The sequence below is a fragment of the Mytilus edulis genome, chromosome 7 (assembly GCF_963676685.1).
Source record: "Mytilus edulis chromosome 7, xbMytEdul2.2, whole genome shotgun sequence".
Classification (NCBI taxonomy): domain Eukaryota; kingdom Metazoa; phylum Mollusca; class Bivalvia; order Mytilida; family Mytilidae; genus Mytilus; species Mytilus edulis.
In genome coordinates, this window is record NC_092350.1 from 25882599 (window position 1) to 25901470 (window position 18872).

The window sequence follows — 18872 nt, forward strand, 5'->3', positions numbered from 1 at the left end:
GCAGGGTTTATCTCATCAAGTCTATGAAAAAGGCTCTGAAAAGCACTGGACATTTAATACATAGTTTATTGTGTGTGTGCAAATATATATACCAATGGGTTTGATAAAATCAAAGATTTAACCAGTTTATACCCGAACTCGAAAAGTAGTCGTTGTGAACATATTTCCAATGGAACCAGTCACACAAAATTAAAATATGTTATTTTTGTTATGTATTTAAATCAGTATAGGGTGACTTTGTTTACTTGTGTATATATATAGACTCATGAAGTAAGCTGTTTCCTCTGTATTCAGCACTGTCAATATTGTTTGAGTTTGTGATATGGTCTCACACAATACATATCTTTATGTTTATACTAGTAATATTTTATGGTTTGAACAAAACGTGATACTTAAATAGCTCTTCTTAAAATTTATACAGAAGAACCCGTACATGTAATTGAAAATTGCATAACACCAGTTGAAGTTGGCTTGTAATAATTTTTTCTATTCCTTTCAAAAAGTCTGCATTGATGTATATTATATATATTATTATTAAGATAAATATGTTATTCTAAATAAGTATGCAAATGTACTGTTGTTTGTAAAAGGGATGAAATAATTTATGTTTAGAAACACTTGAAAAGGATTATGTAGAAAAATGTAAGCCTAATTAATATTCCAAGTTTGTATAAGGTTTGTTCATCAAACTAGCTGATGAAATAAATAATATTTCTTTTTGTAAAGGAAATATGAATTTTCTATGATCGAACACAAAAAATTAATTTGAAAAAATGAAAAATGATTGTACGGTCTAAATATCCTTTTATATAAGACGAAGAAGTGTAAAAACAACCTATTCAGGTAGAATTCTATGTTGTTTGAATGTTTGTAAGACATAATTGAATTTATGCTTATTTAAGTTTTCTGTGGCTCTTTAAAAAAAAGAGTTTTTTATGTAGACTGGAAAAAAGGAACCTTAAAGAAAAAAGATAAAGAAATATTCATTTGCACAAAATGCTGGCATGGGCAGATTGTAATTTTGCTTAGCAATGAACCATAGGGGAGCATGATAATATTGATAAGATTATAAGGAGTGATTGGGTACTATTTAAATACTAATATTCTACCATTTGTCCTTTAAATGATATTTATCAAATTAAATTCAATAAAGTACTGACAACCTATTTATTTTGTATATTTGTAGTACAACTTAATTTGATTAAAACTTGAAAATGTCTGTCCTTTAAATTTTTATGTCATTCTTATGGAAGTACACCGGTGTTTAACTGCGTTTTAGAAGTTTGCACTTCACTCATGTGTCTGTATAGTTAAAGGTGCAGATAAATATACAATGGGATTAACCTATATATTGTCATTCATATGTAAAGACATATGTCATTTTTTCTTTTACAACTTGAACAGAATATTGCAGAAATCTGTTAGTTCAGGAGGCAAACTACTTGTCTTTGACAGTTTATTTAGGTCTAAAGCTTAATAACAGTTTACAGTGTAAAAGTAGAATTTTTATATATAAAGGCTGTATTGTCAAATTTTTTTCTTCTAAAAATTTCAAAATTTGAATTGAAAGCTATGAGTTGTGTCAAATTTCAGGGAGGAATCAAAGATTAGCTCCCTTGATAGACCCCCCAACAGTTCAGCAAGATGATGAGGCTGAACTTGACTCAGGTATCAAAAGAGTTTGACTGAAGTGTGGTTAGTCTGGCCAGTTCTTGTAGAATTTTGTTTGAAATGTATATTCTGTTGAATTGATAACATTTTTCAATGCTGATTTATTACGTGTAAGCATGCTCATTTTGTTATCTAGAGTATGATTACTCAATTGTTTTGATAGAATATGCTAGATACTGTTTGTAGATGCTAGAATGTATTGCATGCACAGTTATGTGAAAACTGACAAATGTTGAAAAATATGTGAGTAAATGTGCTGATTAACACATTTTTGTCAGACATGAAAAAGAAATAAGGAATAATCGTAAAATCGGCATGATTGAAGAATTTTTTTTTTTAAATATTTTTTTTTTCAATTTGGCGAAATTTAAGTTGAATTCTAGTTTCCAGTGAAAACAAGAAGTTAATAGTTATTGAGAATATTGAAAAGAATTAACAATTAAGTTATATCAATACTTCAAGTTCTTGTATAAATTTGATGTCACAGTGTTGATTTGTATAAAGTTTTATGCTGATATTTAGTTAAAAACAGCATGACAAAATCATGGAAAGAATTTGATATTTTGTGAAAACATAACTCTACATCATTTTATTAAAAAAATGTATTTAAAAGATTTTGCTGGCCTTTACAGAGGTCTGAATGCTCTGTTTTATTGGACACTTTAAACAAAAATACTAACTGCATGATCTTCATATTTACATACCAGTTTTCACATAAAGGAAGTGATACATTTTTTTTACAGTTGAAATTTATAAAGATGACTTAAATAAAGTGGAGGAAAAAGAAATATTACCATTTGGTAAATTTGAACCCTTCCTTTTCCATATCATTTTGTAATCTCTCACTATATGGTTCAGTTGTGGCCAAAGGGACATAACTCTAGAAGTTTGTGTATTCTGCAGTCTAATAAAACTGTATTCTCTTTCTTTTTCTACTCTAGCAAAATGTTTGCTTTCTCTGTTTAGAAATTATCAGTATCTTGTCAAAAGTTTAATTTCAAAACCCTTCTGAATACATTTCAATTATTATTTAGTTTTTCTGTACTCCTATCTTTTAGAATTACAAATAAACAATTGTAACGGACAAAACATACTCAGTTATCATGGTTATGCTTGTCTCTCCATTTAGCACTTTTTGAAAAAATAAATAAGACATTTAGAAACTTTGTAACTGCACTTATTTTATGAAAAAATAATGTATAATAAATAATTTTATTTTTCAGGTGTTTATGGGAACATTTACAATTATTGGCATTTACAACATGATTTTCAACTCCTACTTTATTGTAACAACCATTAATGTTTTTTCAGGTCGTAACCAAGGTTTCCGTCACAATTTTTCCTCCTATGCAGAATGGGAAAAGACATACGGGTATAACATAAGTAGTGACAGCGGTAGTGAAAGTGATAATGATGATTCTGACTCAGAAGGCAAGAAAAATGGAGGTAAAAATTCAAATCTGAAAGAAAAATCTATCGTGTCACACAAGTTATAAAAAAGTTATCTTTCTGTCAGGCAATTCTTTATAGACTGTCTGAATTTATGTTGACAACTCCTGTTTGGAGATGATTGTTATTGAAAACTCTGGTATCCTTTTATCCTAGATCTGGCTAAGAGTTTATGAAGAAGGATTAAGTTATTTAGACTGGGGCCTCTGAGGCAGTGTGGTCTCATTAGTTGAAAAGTTCTGTTTACCATCCAATCAACTCCAAGGTTATGAGTTCTAATTCCTCACTTGGAAGATGCACTACACTTCAATCTTTAAAAAATAATTGTTGGTCTGTGGTTCTCCCCATGCACTAAAGTTTCTTTCACCAATAAATACTAACTGCAAAGAAATAGTAAAATAGTTCTGATAGTTGTGTTACTATCATGAATTAATCAATTTAGTTATAGAGACAGATATATTAGTCAAAGATTTAGGGACGACATCAAAAATTCAATGTAGGATAAAAAACTTAATTTACATAGTTTTTTCACTGCCCCCCCCCCCCCTACCCCCCTCCTTTCTTAACTTAATTTTGGGAATGATTGATTGACCAATAGGGATACATGTAAAATCGATGTCAATTTAACAAAATTTGCAGCAAGTTTATCCCCACCCCCAACTATTTGATTTAAGTTTTTTATCCTACATTGATCTTTTGATGGCATCCCTTATTGTTGAAGAACTTTCCTTAATTAAATTTCATTCATTCTGTTAGATCTGCAGACACTTTAGTCTCTTGCAATCTTTAATTTCCTATCTACTAAGTTAGTTACTAAGTACCTGAAGTAGGTTTTCATAACATCTTCACCAAATTTTATCTTTAGTCCCTATCCTTACAAAACATTCAAGTTTGTCAATTTCAATGACTTTTTTTAATATATGGATAAAACTTTTTAATTTTAAATTTTGTTTTACTACCATTGTCTGGTTTCTTTACATAATAAGCTGTAACAAGAAATTAAATTATTCTTCACCTTTAATATTAAAATCACTCATGAAAATCAAATGACAGTTTTCCTGGGTTGGAACAATGAAATTTTTACATTTATGCCAGGAAGGTCTGTATATTTTGATACTTTATATATTAGATAAAGTAAGTAAGGAGTAATAACAGAATGTTTATATCTGCTAATTTTTTCAAACATTTTTTTTCTTCGCATTTATGAATTTTGCATTTCTGTTAAAAACTGGTGATCTTTCCTTTCAAGTTCAGGAGGATTTATTTAAAATTATAATTGTGACATAAAATGACCAAAGGGGTGCTTAACTATCTTTGACTACCCTTGAGGGTCTGCCCAGGTTGGTAGAACATAGAACGATATTTAAAATGGTTCTTTCAGGAATTTATATAATCCATTAGGATTTCTACTCTTACTTTTAATGTTCAACTGTGCTGAACATTTGAAGAATTTTATAGAAAAGCAGCTTAATCAAACAACCCAAATAAAGATAACTATCATATATAATTTACACATGTTAGAATGCTAATTTTAAAATCCTAAAAAATTATAATGAATGTATGAGGAATGCACAAACAACTAATGTAAAACTCAGTCAGCTTATATTTTTGAATTATTTCCCTTTGGTTGGACCTAAATGATTATATTATACTGTACATGTACATGTAATTGATTTTTTAGACTCAAGGAGAAGGGTCAGTTTCTACAGCATATTTATGAACAGTTGTTGTTGTTCAGTGCAGCAGACTAAAATGTCACAAGCCTTTCTCTTAGATTATATAAATTTTAAGGCAATTTTTGGAATTATTTAAATAAATTTAATTTTTCTGATCATTCGTTCTTGGTCTTTTAATATGGAAGAAAAAGGAAAAATTTAAAAGACTTCTTTAGGCTAAAGAGATTGAGAAATTCACTTATATTAGCATGACAGTTTTTCTCAGAACTAGGACATCTCATGTCTGCTTTAGTTTCAATATATCCTAAAATAGGAATTGCAACTGATTTTTTAACCCCCAGCAATAAAAATGGTGTATAGTGTAGTTGGTATCATCTTCTGCTTGTCTTTCTTTCCATTCACATGTCATTGGTAAATAATTTGTCTGGATTACATTGGTACTTAATAGTTTTCAATAACCTCAGTCTTCTTTTGTTTTACCATATTTATCATATGCGAAAGGTTGTTAGAATTCTTTTACAAATTACAGATGGTTGAACTTGCTCAGTATTTTTGTGAATTTTTCATATTGGTTTCTCTAAGATTGGTTTCATAATTTTGTAGCTAATTCCTCTTATGATTATCAGAGCAAAGCTGTTAAAGACAGTGTAATTCCTTACTTGTCACATATGAGGCAGAAAGTTAAATTCTTGGAATCATAAATATCTAAAAGACAGAAATTATTTAAGAAACTATGGATTGACTTCCAATTTGTCATGTTGTCCATGTTATGTTTATTGGCTTTTATGCTTCTGTTTCGGTAAAAGTAGATCTTCAGTTTACTATTTGAAATTTATAACGCATGTTTTGAATTAAAATTTTATATATGCTCTACTAAATATCTGCAGTTGTTAGTTATGATTTATAGGGATTGAAAAGATTTACATATGGTAGATATGGATATGCACTTTGGACTGAATATTAATTTAACGAGACTTCAAGAGGTCTAGAATTTCAGTCTGTATTTTATCATACCTATGATCTACATTGTTTTACAGATTTGTAACAGGTTTATTATTCAATCCTTTTAAAAAGTAACAACTACAAACAATAGAAAAGAATTAGAACATACCATTAGCTTGTAAAATTAAAACAAGATTTGTAAAGCCAATATATATTACTATACTGACCATGTAATTTGTTTTTGACTACAGCCCTGTTAAATGAGCATTATGGTATGCCCTAAAAAAGTTCATAAAAAAAAATAATATTAGAATGTGATTTTGGTTTCACCTATATGCCCTTGTTACCAGGCCTTAGCAGTATCTATGATACCAAAATACTTTAAATTTGGCCAAATCTAAAGGTTTGTCATATGCAAACATGATTTTAAAATTTTGTTTTATTACGTTCTAAAGATTTATACTCCTCCTAAGTTATTCACTTGGGATTGTTCAATTCTGTGGCCATATTCCTACATTAAATGAGGAATATCAATACCTTCTATCTCTTAATCTTGACACATTGCATTTAAAGATCCTAGTATTTAGATGCTGATTTACATACCACTTTTCAATGACATATGTTCATATTACATTAACATATACAAAAAGAAGATGTGGTATGATTGCCAATGAGACAACTATCCACAAAAGACCAAGATGACACAGACATTAACAGCTATAGGTCACCATACATCCTTCAACAATGAGCAAAGCCCATACCGCATAGTCAGCTATAAAAGGCCCCGATAAGACAATGTAAAACGATTCAAACGAGAAAAAACTAACGGCCTTATTCATGTAAAAAAAATGAACGAAAAACAAATATGTAACACATAAACAAACGACAACCACTGAATTACAGGCTCCTGACTTGGGACAGGCACATACATAAATAATGTGGTAGTCTATCCTGAATATGCATGTTAATTTGCTGCAGGACATTAAGCAGCCATCCATACTTTCACTTTACCAAAGTTATAAATTTATACAAAACTATTCTTACTCTTTCATCTGTCAATCTCTGTAGTTATTTTATGGCTTTGTCTAATATATATGATGATTGCTAAAACCTTTATGAAGTGCTAAATTTGATTTTTTATACTTTGTTTCCAATGAATTTACATCAAATCTGCTCAAATTTTTGTTGCTTTTCAATGAACAGAACTATCCTTGACGATGATAATCATTGATGTTTGTATGAATACTGATATTTACAGAAGATGATATATTTGGAAGTTTTAGAAATATAAATGATTCTCAATCAGACAAAGAACTGGATGATGGTAGAGTACTGTTTTAGTATAGTACATGTAGAAAGTAGTTGGGTCATGAATGTTAGTTTCTTTAATTTGATAGGGGTATTATGGTTTTAGAAAGTGTAGATAAAATAATATGGTAGACAAAGCATGTCTTTATTGAAATAGTTAGATATACAAATTAAAAAAGGGGGAGAATAGCAAGGCACAAAAAATATATTGAGATTATCAATGCAATGGCAAATTATTGTATGATAATTGGTATTCTTTGAGATTTTTTTATTCTGATGGGTTTTATTTTCATATTTACACTTCTTTAAATGAAACGTATAAAATTAGTAGATTTGAGGGATTCTGTCGTCAGTAATGCTCAGGACCTCTTGTGAGAATTAAACTGTACCAATCTGTTGATAAGATGTTCGGTACAATTTGTGCCTTAGTACACATTAAATCTTTTATAAAAAGTCAAAAACAGTGAAATGGTGATAACTATACAACTACTAAATATCAAAGGAATGAAATACTTAAATGTAAAAAAACAAAACAATATAAAGCTTTAAGCTAAAAAATTACTTGTTTATCACTTTCTAGACTGAATTAGATGAATAATGCACCAGTTATTAAAAAGGAGCACAATTTACATTTCATGCACTTTACTACTGAATTAAATTACAAGCTTCAAAGAAAACGACGACCAATAGGTCATTACAGTGCTTGTCCGTGGAGAGTATTTGTCCTCGATTTGTTGACATAGAAGATATAAGTAATAAAAAACAAACATCCAGGTATAAGTAATGTAGGCACTTCAAACATTCCAGTTGACAAGTGTAATAGCAACACTGTTTTACGATGTATTACATTGACTAATCTATATAGTTTAAATAGATATGTTGATCCAGTGGGGTATTCCTGTGTTTATATAGTACGTTTACCTTAGTAAAGGATTGTTAGCTCTCATCAAATTAGGATTTTAAGAATGAGATTGTCTCTTGTTTTGTTTTCTGATTATAATTGGATTAATATTGAAGTTTGTTGAAAGTAAACTTTGTTTTATTTCTATACAAATGTATTTTAAGGTGGAATGTATTGTCAAATTATTTTTTTCATGAATTCCAAACTTAAGTACTCTCAGCCTTACATCAGGTCACTTGTAACAGTCACCTGTCTTATTTTTAAAGGTAACTAAGCAAAGAAGGTTCATCTAGCTTCGAGTGTAAGTTGCATTCTTGGACAATTTTAAAGGTTCTTAAACATCCTTGACTTTAAAATATTCGGCTTTGAGCGTTCCTGATGAAGGTAATCATAAAAAGAATTTGGACGCATGAAATTTTATAGCGTGTTGTTTCATTTTTTAGAACTATCAGTCTAATTTAGTATCTGCAAAAAATTTGGCATGGAACTGAAAGTAATCAATGACCTTAAACACTCGTACTCTTATACCCATAGTACCATTTACCGTACCTCATTGTGGTGCCAGAAAAGTACACAGTAATTTAAAACAGTTTTGTGTTTCATTATGAAGATAATATCTATACTAATGAAATATTTAGATAAAATGATAGTTTGTTCGTTGCAATTTTTTATGGTGGAAAAAATAATTATATTCTTTCATTGGAATAATTTTAAAAGTCAAATATAGCTTCTAGCTTTGTAATGTTTCATATTCATGAATAATTATAATTCAAAAGATCAATTGTCTAATAGTAAACCATTGTTTGATTCTAAAATTGATGATTTGTTGTTAAATTACCTTTTAAAAAAATATGATCAAAATATCAAATACATTTTTGTAGTCCTTTTGTCCTGGTTAATAAACATATAACAGTAAAAGTATTGACCAACTCGTCATTTCATACAGAATATTTAAATACAATGTATCTGTTACTTAATAAGAAATTTAAAAGGCTTTAGGTTTGGGCATGTTGATCCGTTTTTAGTAGGTTCAGTCATTTGAAACTAGATCTACCCTTTTAAATACCAACCGTCGTCCACATGATCAATGCTTTCACTTAGATGAAGTTGATTTGTATTCAAATAGGATAATATATCCATAATATGTATCATTCAGAAAGTTTAAAATGGAACTATTTATTTTGGTGATGTGAATTATATTATTGGAATCTAGGGATCTGTTTTCATTGGAAAGTGTTCAGTTTAAATCAGTGTTCAAGAAAGAGAATCTAGTCAGAGGGAGAAAAAGTTAAATGCATTTCATTGGAGTTAGAATATCTTTTTCAATATATGTAAGAAAAGGAAATTAAAAAAAGTATTTTGATATCCTGTGATGTAATTTATTGGAAGTTATTATTGTGGTTTAATGGATTAGGTAAACTGAGTGTTTTATAACTAAAAGGCAATTGAAGTTATCAATAATTTCATTAATATTTTATAAGTCGTTGATTACAAAATAATAGACGATTAAGTCTGTTTTCTCAAGTTGTTTACTGACTGCATTTATAATGCAAGCAAAATGCTTAAAGATTAAACTCTGAAGTAATATCATGCATTGATTAGTTACTGTACATGAATTGTACATTAAAAGACATAAAGATTAAACACCAGACATTTTGGATATATAAATTGGATTAAAATTCTGTGGGACAAATACGTTTCGATAGTGCAAAACATGCAAATATTTTGTTAAAATGACTTGACTGTAATGTACAAAGAATTGAGAGATATACATTTTCTATTGATATTTATGAGAATTAAATCATGATGCAAAATAGAATAAGATTAAAGCTGCCATTGAAAGTGAAACGAAGAAAAATAGGAAAGTAAATTTTATGTTAGGAGTATACTGACATTTGATCGAATTAATGTTATAAGATATAAAAAGACGATGAATAACAGCATTGAAGAAATATTTAACATGACTGGGAGAGGCGATCAGCTAACCAGGTTGCCTGGGATAGACATGCAGCTGAGTGATGGGGAGAATTCGTCAGATGACGAAGACGATCGCCTCCTAATGTTTCCTTGGTCGTCTTTTGTAAATTCAGACATATTGTCTTTGGACTTTTTCAAAAATGCAGGTAATTAATAATAGTATTATATATTCCTTGTCACAAGTATGGCATGCCAAATTAAAATACTTTATTCTGATCATGTGTCCTTCCATATCTTGTGTTGGTTTATATCTAAGTATTAGATAAACAGGGATACTGTGGATTCATTTATTTTCGTGGGTACAAATTTTCATGGACTAAGGAAAACTTGCATATTTCTTGATATTTGAATTTGTTGTTTTGGCAAATTCTGCATACATCCCTTTATAAAACCTGTATTGTATTGAACATTTAAATTCATGGTGCCACTGTACCCACGAAATCTACAAAAATGTGTATCCTTCAAATATTAATGAATCCATAGCAAGATAAATTGCCTCAAATACCACACAGTAAAACAACAACTACAACCACAAACACGAAGACTCCTAAAAACAGATATAAAAACACAACACCAGACAACACATGGACCAGATAGCCTGACTTGATACATGCACAAGTTGATAAACAAAAATATATATCACTAAGTACTTTATTCCTCTTAAACAATACAGCATTGATCAAAGTAATCTAATCACCTTGACCTACATTTCATAGTACAGCGAGTTTATAATTACCGGTATGACTGTGATGATTTTCATGTTTAGATTGAAATCCCAGGGTCTGAGATGTTTGTCAATTATATTCAAAATTGAGAGTGTATGTTATTCTTTAATCTTGGAGTCTAGTGCTGGTGGTTGATGTTGTCTGTTGTACATGAGTCCACTATCTTGGAGTCTAGTGCTGGTGGTTGATGTTATCTGTTGTACATGAGTCCACTATCTTGGAGTCTAGTGCTGGTGGTTGATGTTGTCTGTTGTACATGAGTCCACTATCTTGGAGTCTAGTGCTGGTGGTTGATGTTGTCTGTTGTACATGAGTCCACTATCTTGGAGTCTAGTGCTGGTGGTTGATGTTGTCTGTTGTACACTATTTTGGTGGTTCCTTTTCTCCTTCAATGTATTTTTAAGCAGTGTTTTTAAAAATCTTTATTTGGTGTTTCATTTAATTATTTCGTGCACAATGTTTCCATAACAAGTATGCTTCTTTTACATATAATTTACATGTGAGTGACTAGTTATATTTTGCTTCAATTCCATTTGACATGAAACTGTTGTTTATTTTGAATGTAAAGATTTCTTTAAATGCTATAAAAACCCTGTAGACATCCAAGGTTGGTAGCTATATTTCCAGTTTCATCTTTACCTTTGGGAGAACAACATCATAGTTCAGTGGGATGTTCTTTCTAGTCTATGTCCATTTCAATTAATTTCTATGAGACAGGCCACGAAAAATGAATTGGCTGGTACTTTAAGAAAGCATTTCCATAGTAACACTTCAAATTTATTTTAGACAAAATTCGTAAAGCCTGCTTTTCTCATTGCTTGCTTTATAAGCTACAATTAAGTTAATTCAAGTCATAAAGCATTGCAATTTTATTGAACTTAAAGTTTTGGGCATGTTAAGTATGAGGAAATCTGTATTTTCACCAATTTTAATGCAAAATTTGTGTAGACAAAGTTATGATATGATCTGAAAGTTTCTTTACTTCTCATAGTATACAATACATGTATCATGTGTTATAATTATTCTGGTTTCTAAATGTATATCCAATGCTTTTCAAAAGAGGACTTAGTCACCTAGATACCCATCAGATTGCTTGATAATATAGTTATTGTACAAATGTAAATACGATAAAAACATATATCAGTTTTCTGTTTGAGTTCTATGTGTGATAAATGTCTTTTTAATCCTATGGTAGTTGTTTTGGGATTAGTATTTATGGAGATGCAGGATTTGATAGAAGCTATGGTGTGGTTTGTCAGGTCATATGATTAGTTTGTTCCTTAAATGAATTTTATACCTAGATGGTCATTTTTATAGTGCTCAAAACTTGATACGACAATAACTTATAAGTATAACAGTTATTTTATCAAAGAACTTTTTATTGTTGAATGTTAAGCGTCAAACTTGTGCTTAAGATTAAAAACATTTTCACATATCAAAGATAACCCAATACCTTGTACAGAAACTAAGCAATTTGTTAGTGTTTCTTTAGAAAGTTTACTTCCTTTATAGGAGAGTGTAGGATATTTGTAAGAAATGTGTCTGCTTGGGTGCATGTCCCGAAATAAACTCTGTATATGAATATATACATGATATACTTTTATAAGTAAATACTGTCTATAAAACTGTAGATTTGCTTTTTTTTCTTTCTTAATTGTTAATAATTTTATCCACTGATTTGGAAGTCCAGGTGAGGCTTTTCAATAATCATTTTACCTGTTTGACATAGCAACTTAAATTCCATGGTGGAAGCTGTTGCAGAAATTGCTCTACAAAGAAAAAAACTTGGTTAAACTGCTTATTAGCATGAAATCAAAAAGCACCTGTTATATTCTTGTAAGATTTTTACCTGTTTAGATCAAAGAGTATTTAAGTGGGGTTATATAATGACCACAGCTTATTAGTACTTAAGTAGGAATTAACAGGTCAGACATTGTGTTCTTTTGTTCTTTGTTTAATAAGCTTTATAGGTTTGAAAGTCTTGACACATTGTTGTATCTATGTATTAAATAGTATTTAGTAGACCCGTTAATGTTTTGATCATTGAATTTGTGAAGTTGTTTGTTTATTTTATAATTAAAATTCAATGGCAATTTCAATGTTTTGAACATTGAGCCAAGAGAGTTAATGTTTGAATGATAATTGTCTTTGCATTGTTCATAACTGAACATCTTGCTTTAACTGCTTTCATTATAATTCTCAAATATTATCGTAACTTTTTAATCTTATGATCTTTTTTAGTTTCTTACTTCGGCCATTTTTCTTTCCTCATTTATAATCTTGTGGTCAAAATAATATTGAATCTGAGAGATTATTTCATTATTTACACCAAGATGTCATGAATTTTTTTTTATATCCTTCATTTATTATGCTTTACCTTGATATAAGATTAAATTGCTGAAAAACTCATCTTCTACATTATTGAAATCACTTTCTGTATGCAATAACCACAATATCTTGTTGTAAATTGAGATACACCCAATCTGTGAGTCTAATGCCCTACTAGATGTATCTAATAGATATTTGTATGCATTATAAATCCAAATAACAATGTTGAAGTACTTATAGCCTATATAAGAAGATAAACTGTAAATGGACAGTTGAATTTATGCGAATTATTATAGCATTAACTGTTTGAAAACAGGTGGCTCAGGTAGTCCACAATCTGTCATTACTAGCAACTTGATAACAAAGTAGTTTTGAAAAAAATGTGTATGGAAAAGGGGGGGGGGTTATATTGAAAAAATCTATGATGATATGAGTGAAAGAAAAGTATTCTAATGTATAAAAATGCTGTAACTACTTAGATTATTTATACAGAGACAACTCCAGAAGAAAATTATTCCCACAGTGCTCGACTGTTTAGAGGTATAACAATGGTTGAGGCTAGAAAATGATATGTGATAATCAACATCACTTTTTATTAGCTATATATTTATAATATACTAGTGGGCTAAATGGTGCAGAATTTATTTTGTTCAGTAGAATCTTGAATATTCTTAAATGTATTTTTGATAAAATTTTCAATGGGGATATACTGTCTGAATCATTATTTAGAAATGTCAATTGAAAATAAACAGTTCCTAATGGAATGGACAAGTCTTCAGTGATCAAAATATTGCTATGTATTTTAAAAGTGAATGCTGAATTACGTTATAGAAATTCTTAACAATTTTGTGAAAAAATAAAACTGTCTTTCAGCTTAACTGACTGCTGTTGTACTTCTTTTTTATTGGAATACCATTTATATGTTTGATAAAGAATTCAATAATTTTAATAATTTATTTGAAAACCCTGGTCAAACCTTAATCTTCAACTTACTTGAAGCAAGGTAATATGTCATTGTGTTTAAATGTATAACAGGAATAAATGTTCTGAATTTTACTTGCAGATAACAAATTACAAGAAGAGTTGTTACGGACCACACAACTGGTTTATAGCTATCAAGATGGCAAAGGAATGGTATGTGCTTTATAAAAATCAGTCCTATTTTATCTTTAATATTTTGAGGCAACATTTCTCATCGAATCTTTGAAATTTTGATGACATGCGTCTCATTGAAGGTTTGCCTGTATTAATACTTGAGACTTTAAGTTATAAGTATAAGAGAGTAAACATGTGAAAACATTTAGGTAAGATCTCCTGTTACTCTCAGTCATCTCCATTGGCATAGCACAACAGTTCCATATGAGAAACGAACCACACAGGCACCAAATTCAATATGTTGATTAATCAACTAAGAATATAGTTTATCATGCATCCTTCTGGAAAATCATGTTAACTTTCAATTTGTTGTACAAGAAAATACTTCATCAAGAAAACGTATACAGGATGTAGCTGAATGTGCAGAAGAAATTGAAATACAACAATGAATTTTGATGAGCAAGAATAGTTTTTTTGGAAGCTCAGATGTTGGTGTTATCTTATTCATGTGTTTCAAGATAAAACAATAAACAGAACATTTGTAAAACACAGAACCAGCAACCTATGTGTGGAGAGGCAGCATCATTGGAATATTGACTTTCTAAGACAACGATTACCAATAAAAAAACCCACAAAAATATGTTTTTCTGAAGAGCCTTTTAAAAAGAGGAAGAATTCTCAATTATGAGTTAATACTTCAAAAAATGGTCAACTTTAAAAGTAAAAATCAGATGTTTATCTAATCTTAATCTGCCAGCCCAAGTACTGGAACAATATATCAATTTCATTACATATTAATTATTTCAGGTACCAAAACTTAGAGAACCCAGGAGTTTGTTTGCATTGTCTAAAGAACTTGGTCCACAGCAAGCAGCTAGATGGTAATAATTATGTATACAGTGGAGTCCCCCGTGCCCGCTCGGGCGGTGATACCGCGCATTAGCTGATTTTGTCATATCAACAAAGTAACACAAAGAAAATCATTCTTGTTATTGTTTTAGCCTTCTGAAAGGATAAAAAAGAATAAACTTGATAAGTTCAAGAGTTAAATAATAACTGCAATGCTGTGATTTACAATATTTGGCCAATATCAATTAAAAAAAATTCATTATCAGATTGAAATAATTTTTGCTCTGCATCCTCTTCAGTGTGCTTGGTTCAAATTCAGCTATATTTCGGAGTAGAAAATCTTTCCTTTATTCAAAATAAGCTACTTTTAAAAGGCATGCGCGAAATCACCGGACATTGGAGGAACTCCCAGAACAGGGGTTTCACTAATTTTAGACATGCATTACATAAAATATTGAGGGTGAAACCATACAAACAGAATATTTTATAAAATAAAAGTATGTCATGAAAGTGTTCACACAATATTATTCATTTATTGGTTTTATCAGTTGAATGAAGTGAAGTCATAAGTCTTCGGTGCGCAGATACACCGGACTGCACCATACTGTTATATCAAGCACTTTGGTTCAAAGTATAAACAATCCTTAGTTGTTTGTTGCTAATAGATAAAATAGATAAAAATGTCAGCAACTACCAAATGCTTATTAAATTGTGTATTGATCCCCCCCCCCCCCCCCCTTGTGTATAGTTTAAGCTAATTTGTTTATGCTGCCTGCTATGTGATTGAACTGACAACCTATGGCGCTTGAGGTATGCATGCTACCACAAGACCACTGAGCAGTAATAGTGGATATCAATGGCAATTTAAAGAGTACTTTTAGTTACTAATGTCAAATCTATGGATTATTCAGCATTGAATAGCTGTATTGGAATTTTTGTTTGTCCAAATGATTATGTACCAGTAGGCTTTTTGACAGCAATTAATGAACTTTTGCATTTATATACTAGGTGTATCTGCACTTTCTAATATTCAATGAGTGGATTTCAATGAAAATTGTACTGAATGGCATTATGAATTTTAATTTCTTTTTGAAAATGTCCTGGTATGAAAAGTGTTTTTGTCTTTTCCTGTTTTTGTGCGTTGAGAACTCTGTCAGATACAAACACAAATACTTTATTAAACCAATTATCAGCCCATAAAGGGCAGGTTACATATAATGATTACAAATGAGTAAAAAACCAATAATGATAATGCTTGTGATACTATGATATACATGTAATTGCATTGGTGGTCTTGTCGTAGCATGTTTTTTGTTGTCTTTTGTTAAATTGATGCACAAGTTGTTCTTTCAAGACATATTCCAGTAAATTTTTAGGAAGTTTGGAGCATTTTTCAAAGTTCAGTTTACAACTTTCTATACTTAGTAGTTAATGATTTAGTCTTTTATTGAAGACGAGTAGGACCCTTTATAGGTGTGCTTTTGGTTCTTTGTGCTGTTGTATTGCTGTTTCATTGTTGTCTCCTTTATTTTCTTGTTTTATTCAAAAGCCATGGCTATGATCTGGTAGATACATACTTGTATAGATAATCTCTGGAAACTAATCCGAATGAATCCTTTTGCTTTGCTCAACAAGAAACCATTACTTTTGTTAATTAAGGATATTCTAACATTGATCTCTAGGCTTCAGATCTTTAAACTATTGCTACAAACTAATTTCACATTCACCTATCCTTTATTCATTAAATATTATATACAACATGTCAGATACAAATATTTGATCTAACAGATACTTGAAAATTGTAATTTTTGTCACACCTCCATTATTATATAGTCTCAACAAATATTGATATTTTCCCTTTTTGTATTTACAGAGTAAATAGAATGATATTTTTAATTTCTTCTTTTGTTACAGGCCTTCAGAAATTCAAGTGTTGAATGAAAAAATAAAACATATGTATTATATTCCTCCTGAACCTGAACCATTCTATAAACCAAGTAAGTAAACAAGTTATATTATAGTAATTCAGTTTCTAATGTCATACAGACATTGGGAAGTTATATTGTCAACATTCAGGGTCTTCCCTAATAATGAATGCTAAGTACTCGAAAAATAGACCATTACTAAAGAAAGTGACTGGAAAACTTTTCTGTCACTTTCAGCAGTTTCTGTTTTTGTCTGTCTTCAAAGCTTTTCAGTTATTCTTTGGCAAGCAAATGGCTTATAATTTATCTTTGTCACAGTGACAAAATATACATTCAGTATTAATTTTTTCATTGTTGAAGGCTATGGTTGCACCTTGGAATTGCTCACATCCACTTAATATGAATTTTGGTGGATAGCTGTCTCATTGGCAATCATTGGCAATCATACCACATCTCATAATTTTTATATTCAATGCAACGTAAAACAAAACCAATGGTTTGTTGATATTTGAGTAATGGCAAATAAAGCTGCAAACCAAATCATATGCATCAAAATGGTTGTTACTTTTTTTTTAGTAAAAAATGATTGTATGGTGCATGGTGCAATGTTTATTCCTGATGAAAACTTTTAAAAAAGCGTTGTTTACTGAAGAGATTTTCATCAAATACTTGCAAAAAACGAAGTGTACTCTGATGTACATGTATGTAATTTTATAAATTGTAAAATGACTCTTGTGGCAAACATCTTTTATCATAATATTTTTGATGAGTCTTATGCCAAATACACCACATCTTAAAATTTCATATTGATATTTCGTCTACTTCACATATATGTAATTATCAACCGTAAGAAAAAGTGGGGAAAAAATTCAATCAACAATAATTCTTCTATAGTTATATCAAGGACTTAAAATTTAATTATTGACGTATTTAATGTGGTGTGTGATTTGAAACTTCTGATGTCAATTGGGGTTTAATAGCCTCTTTAAATGTTTTTACACTAAAGCTGTTCTCTTTGTGTTCCCTTGAAGAATTTACAATACTATATATAGCCTGGTTTGTTTATATGTATTGGTTTTATACAAGGATATAATAATTTATTCCAATATTTAATTAAACACTTGTACATAGATATTTAAACTTACAAGTCGTTACACTTAACAGTTGACAGTCCATAATGGCCCATGATACCAGGCCTCAAGTTTTGAAGTTGCTCTTGTAAAAGGGTGAATAACTTTCTTGTTTATTTATTGAAATATTGAACTTATTGGTGCATAATTTTAATTAAATTTTCAACAAAAAGGATATCAATTTTCAACATAAATATACTAAAATATACTATTTGAACTAATAAAATTTGATTTATAGCCAATTTTTCATAATTGGCATGAAATATGATTTTTATACTTGAATTATTCTCTAAAAGCCTACCTCAGAAATGTTAGGTAATAAATGGTTATTGATATTTTAAAAGAAAAAGGCAATAAATGTCAAAATATAAATTATTTGCTCATACAAGCATCATTATATAACTCAATTTGTAAACAAGAAATAAATTTAAATGATAAATAAGAATTTTGAAATGACCCACTTTATATTTTTTTTAAAAGAAGTAATACTATGTGGTTTTCATTATTTTGTACATAGTAAATTAAATGGTATTTATCTGTCCTGACCAGTCTAAAGTATATATTTATGATAGGAAAACAAACTACCAATGTTGACAGTTTGCTAATAACCTTTATATATATTATCCAGGGTTACACTTAAGATAACATATTTGCATGAATATAAAAAAAGGAGATGTAATATGGTTACCAATGAGACAACTATTCACTGGAGTCCAAACTACTGTGATTTCATAAACTTTAGGGACCTTCAACAATGAATAAAACCCATAGCTTTAAAGTCCCAACATGAAAAAATGTGATACAATTCAAATAAAAAATCCAACAGCATATTTTTTATAACAAAACAATGAATGAAAATCAATATGACAGACACAAACCATGTATGAAAGTTTTTC

General features: G+C 29.7%; 1 protein-coding gene across 13 annotated transcripts in view; it reads left to right on the plus strand.

The window, feature by feature from the left end:
* LOC139481149 (cytosolic carboxypeptidase 2-like) overlaps nt 1-18872 on the plus strand; it is a 111593-nt gene that overhangs the window by 23657 nt on the left and 69064 nt on the right. For 11 of the 13 annotated variants that reach the window (XM_071264274.1, XM_071264270.1, XM_071264273.1 and 8 more), the window contains exons 3-7: nt 1594-1668; nt 2983-3117; nt 14041-14111; nt 14880-14953; nt 16836-16918. In XM_071264274.1, the coding sequence (XP_071120375.1) occupies nt 1594-1668; nt 2983-3117; nt 14041-14111; nt 14880-14953; nt 16836-16918 (438 nt within the window). The remainder of the gene's footprint in view (nt 1-1593; nt 1669-2982; nt 3118-14040; nt 14112-14879; nt 14954-16835; nt 16919-18872) is intronic. The other 2 variants (XM_071264277.1, XM_071264283.1) reach the window with 1 other exon arrangement.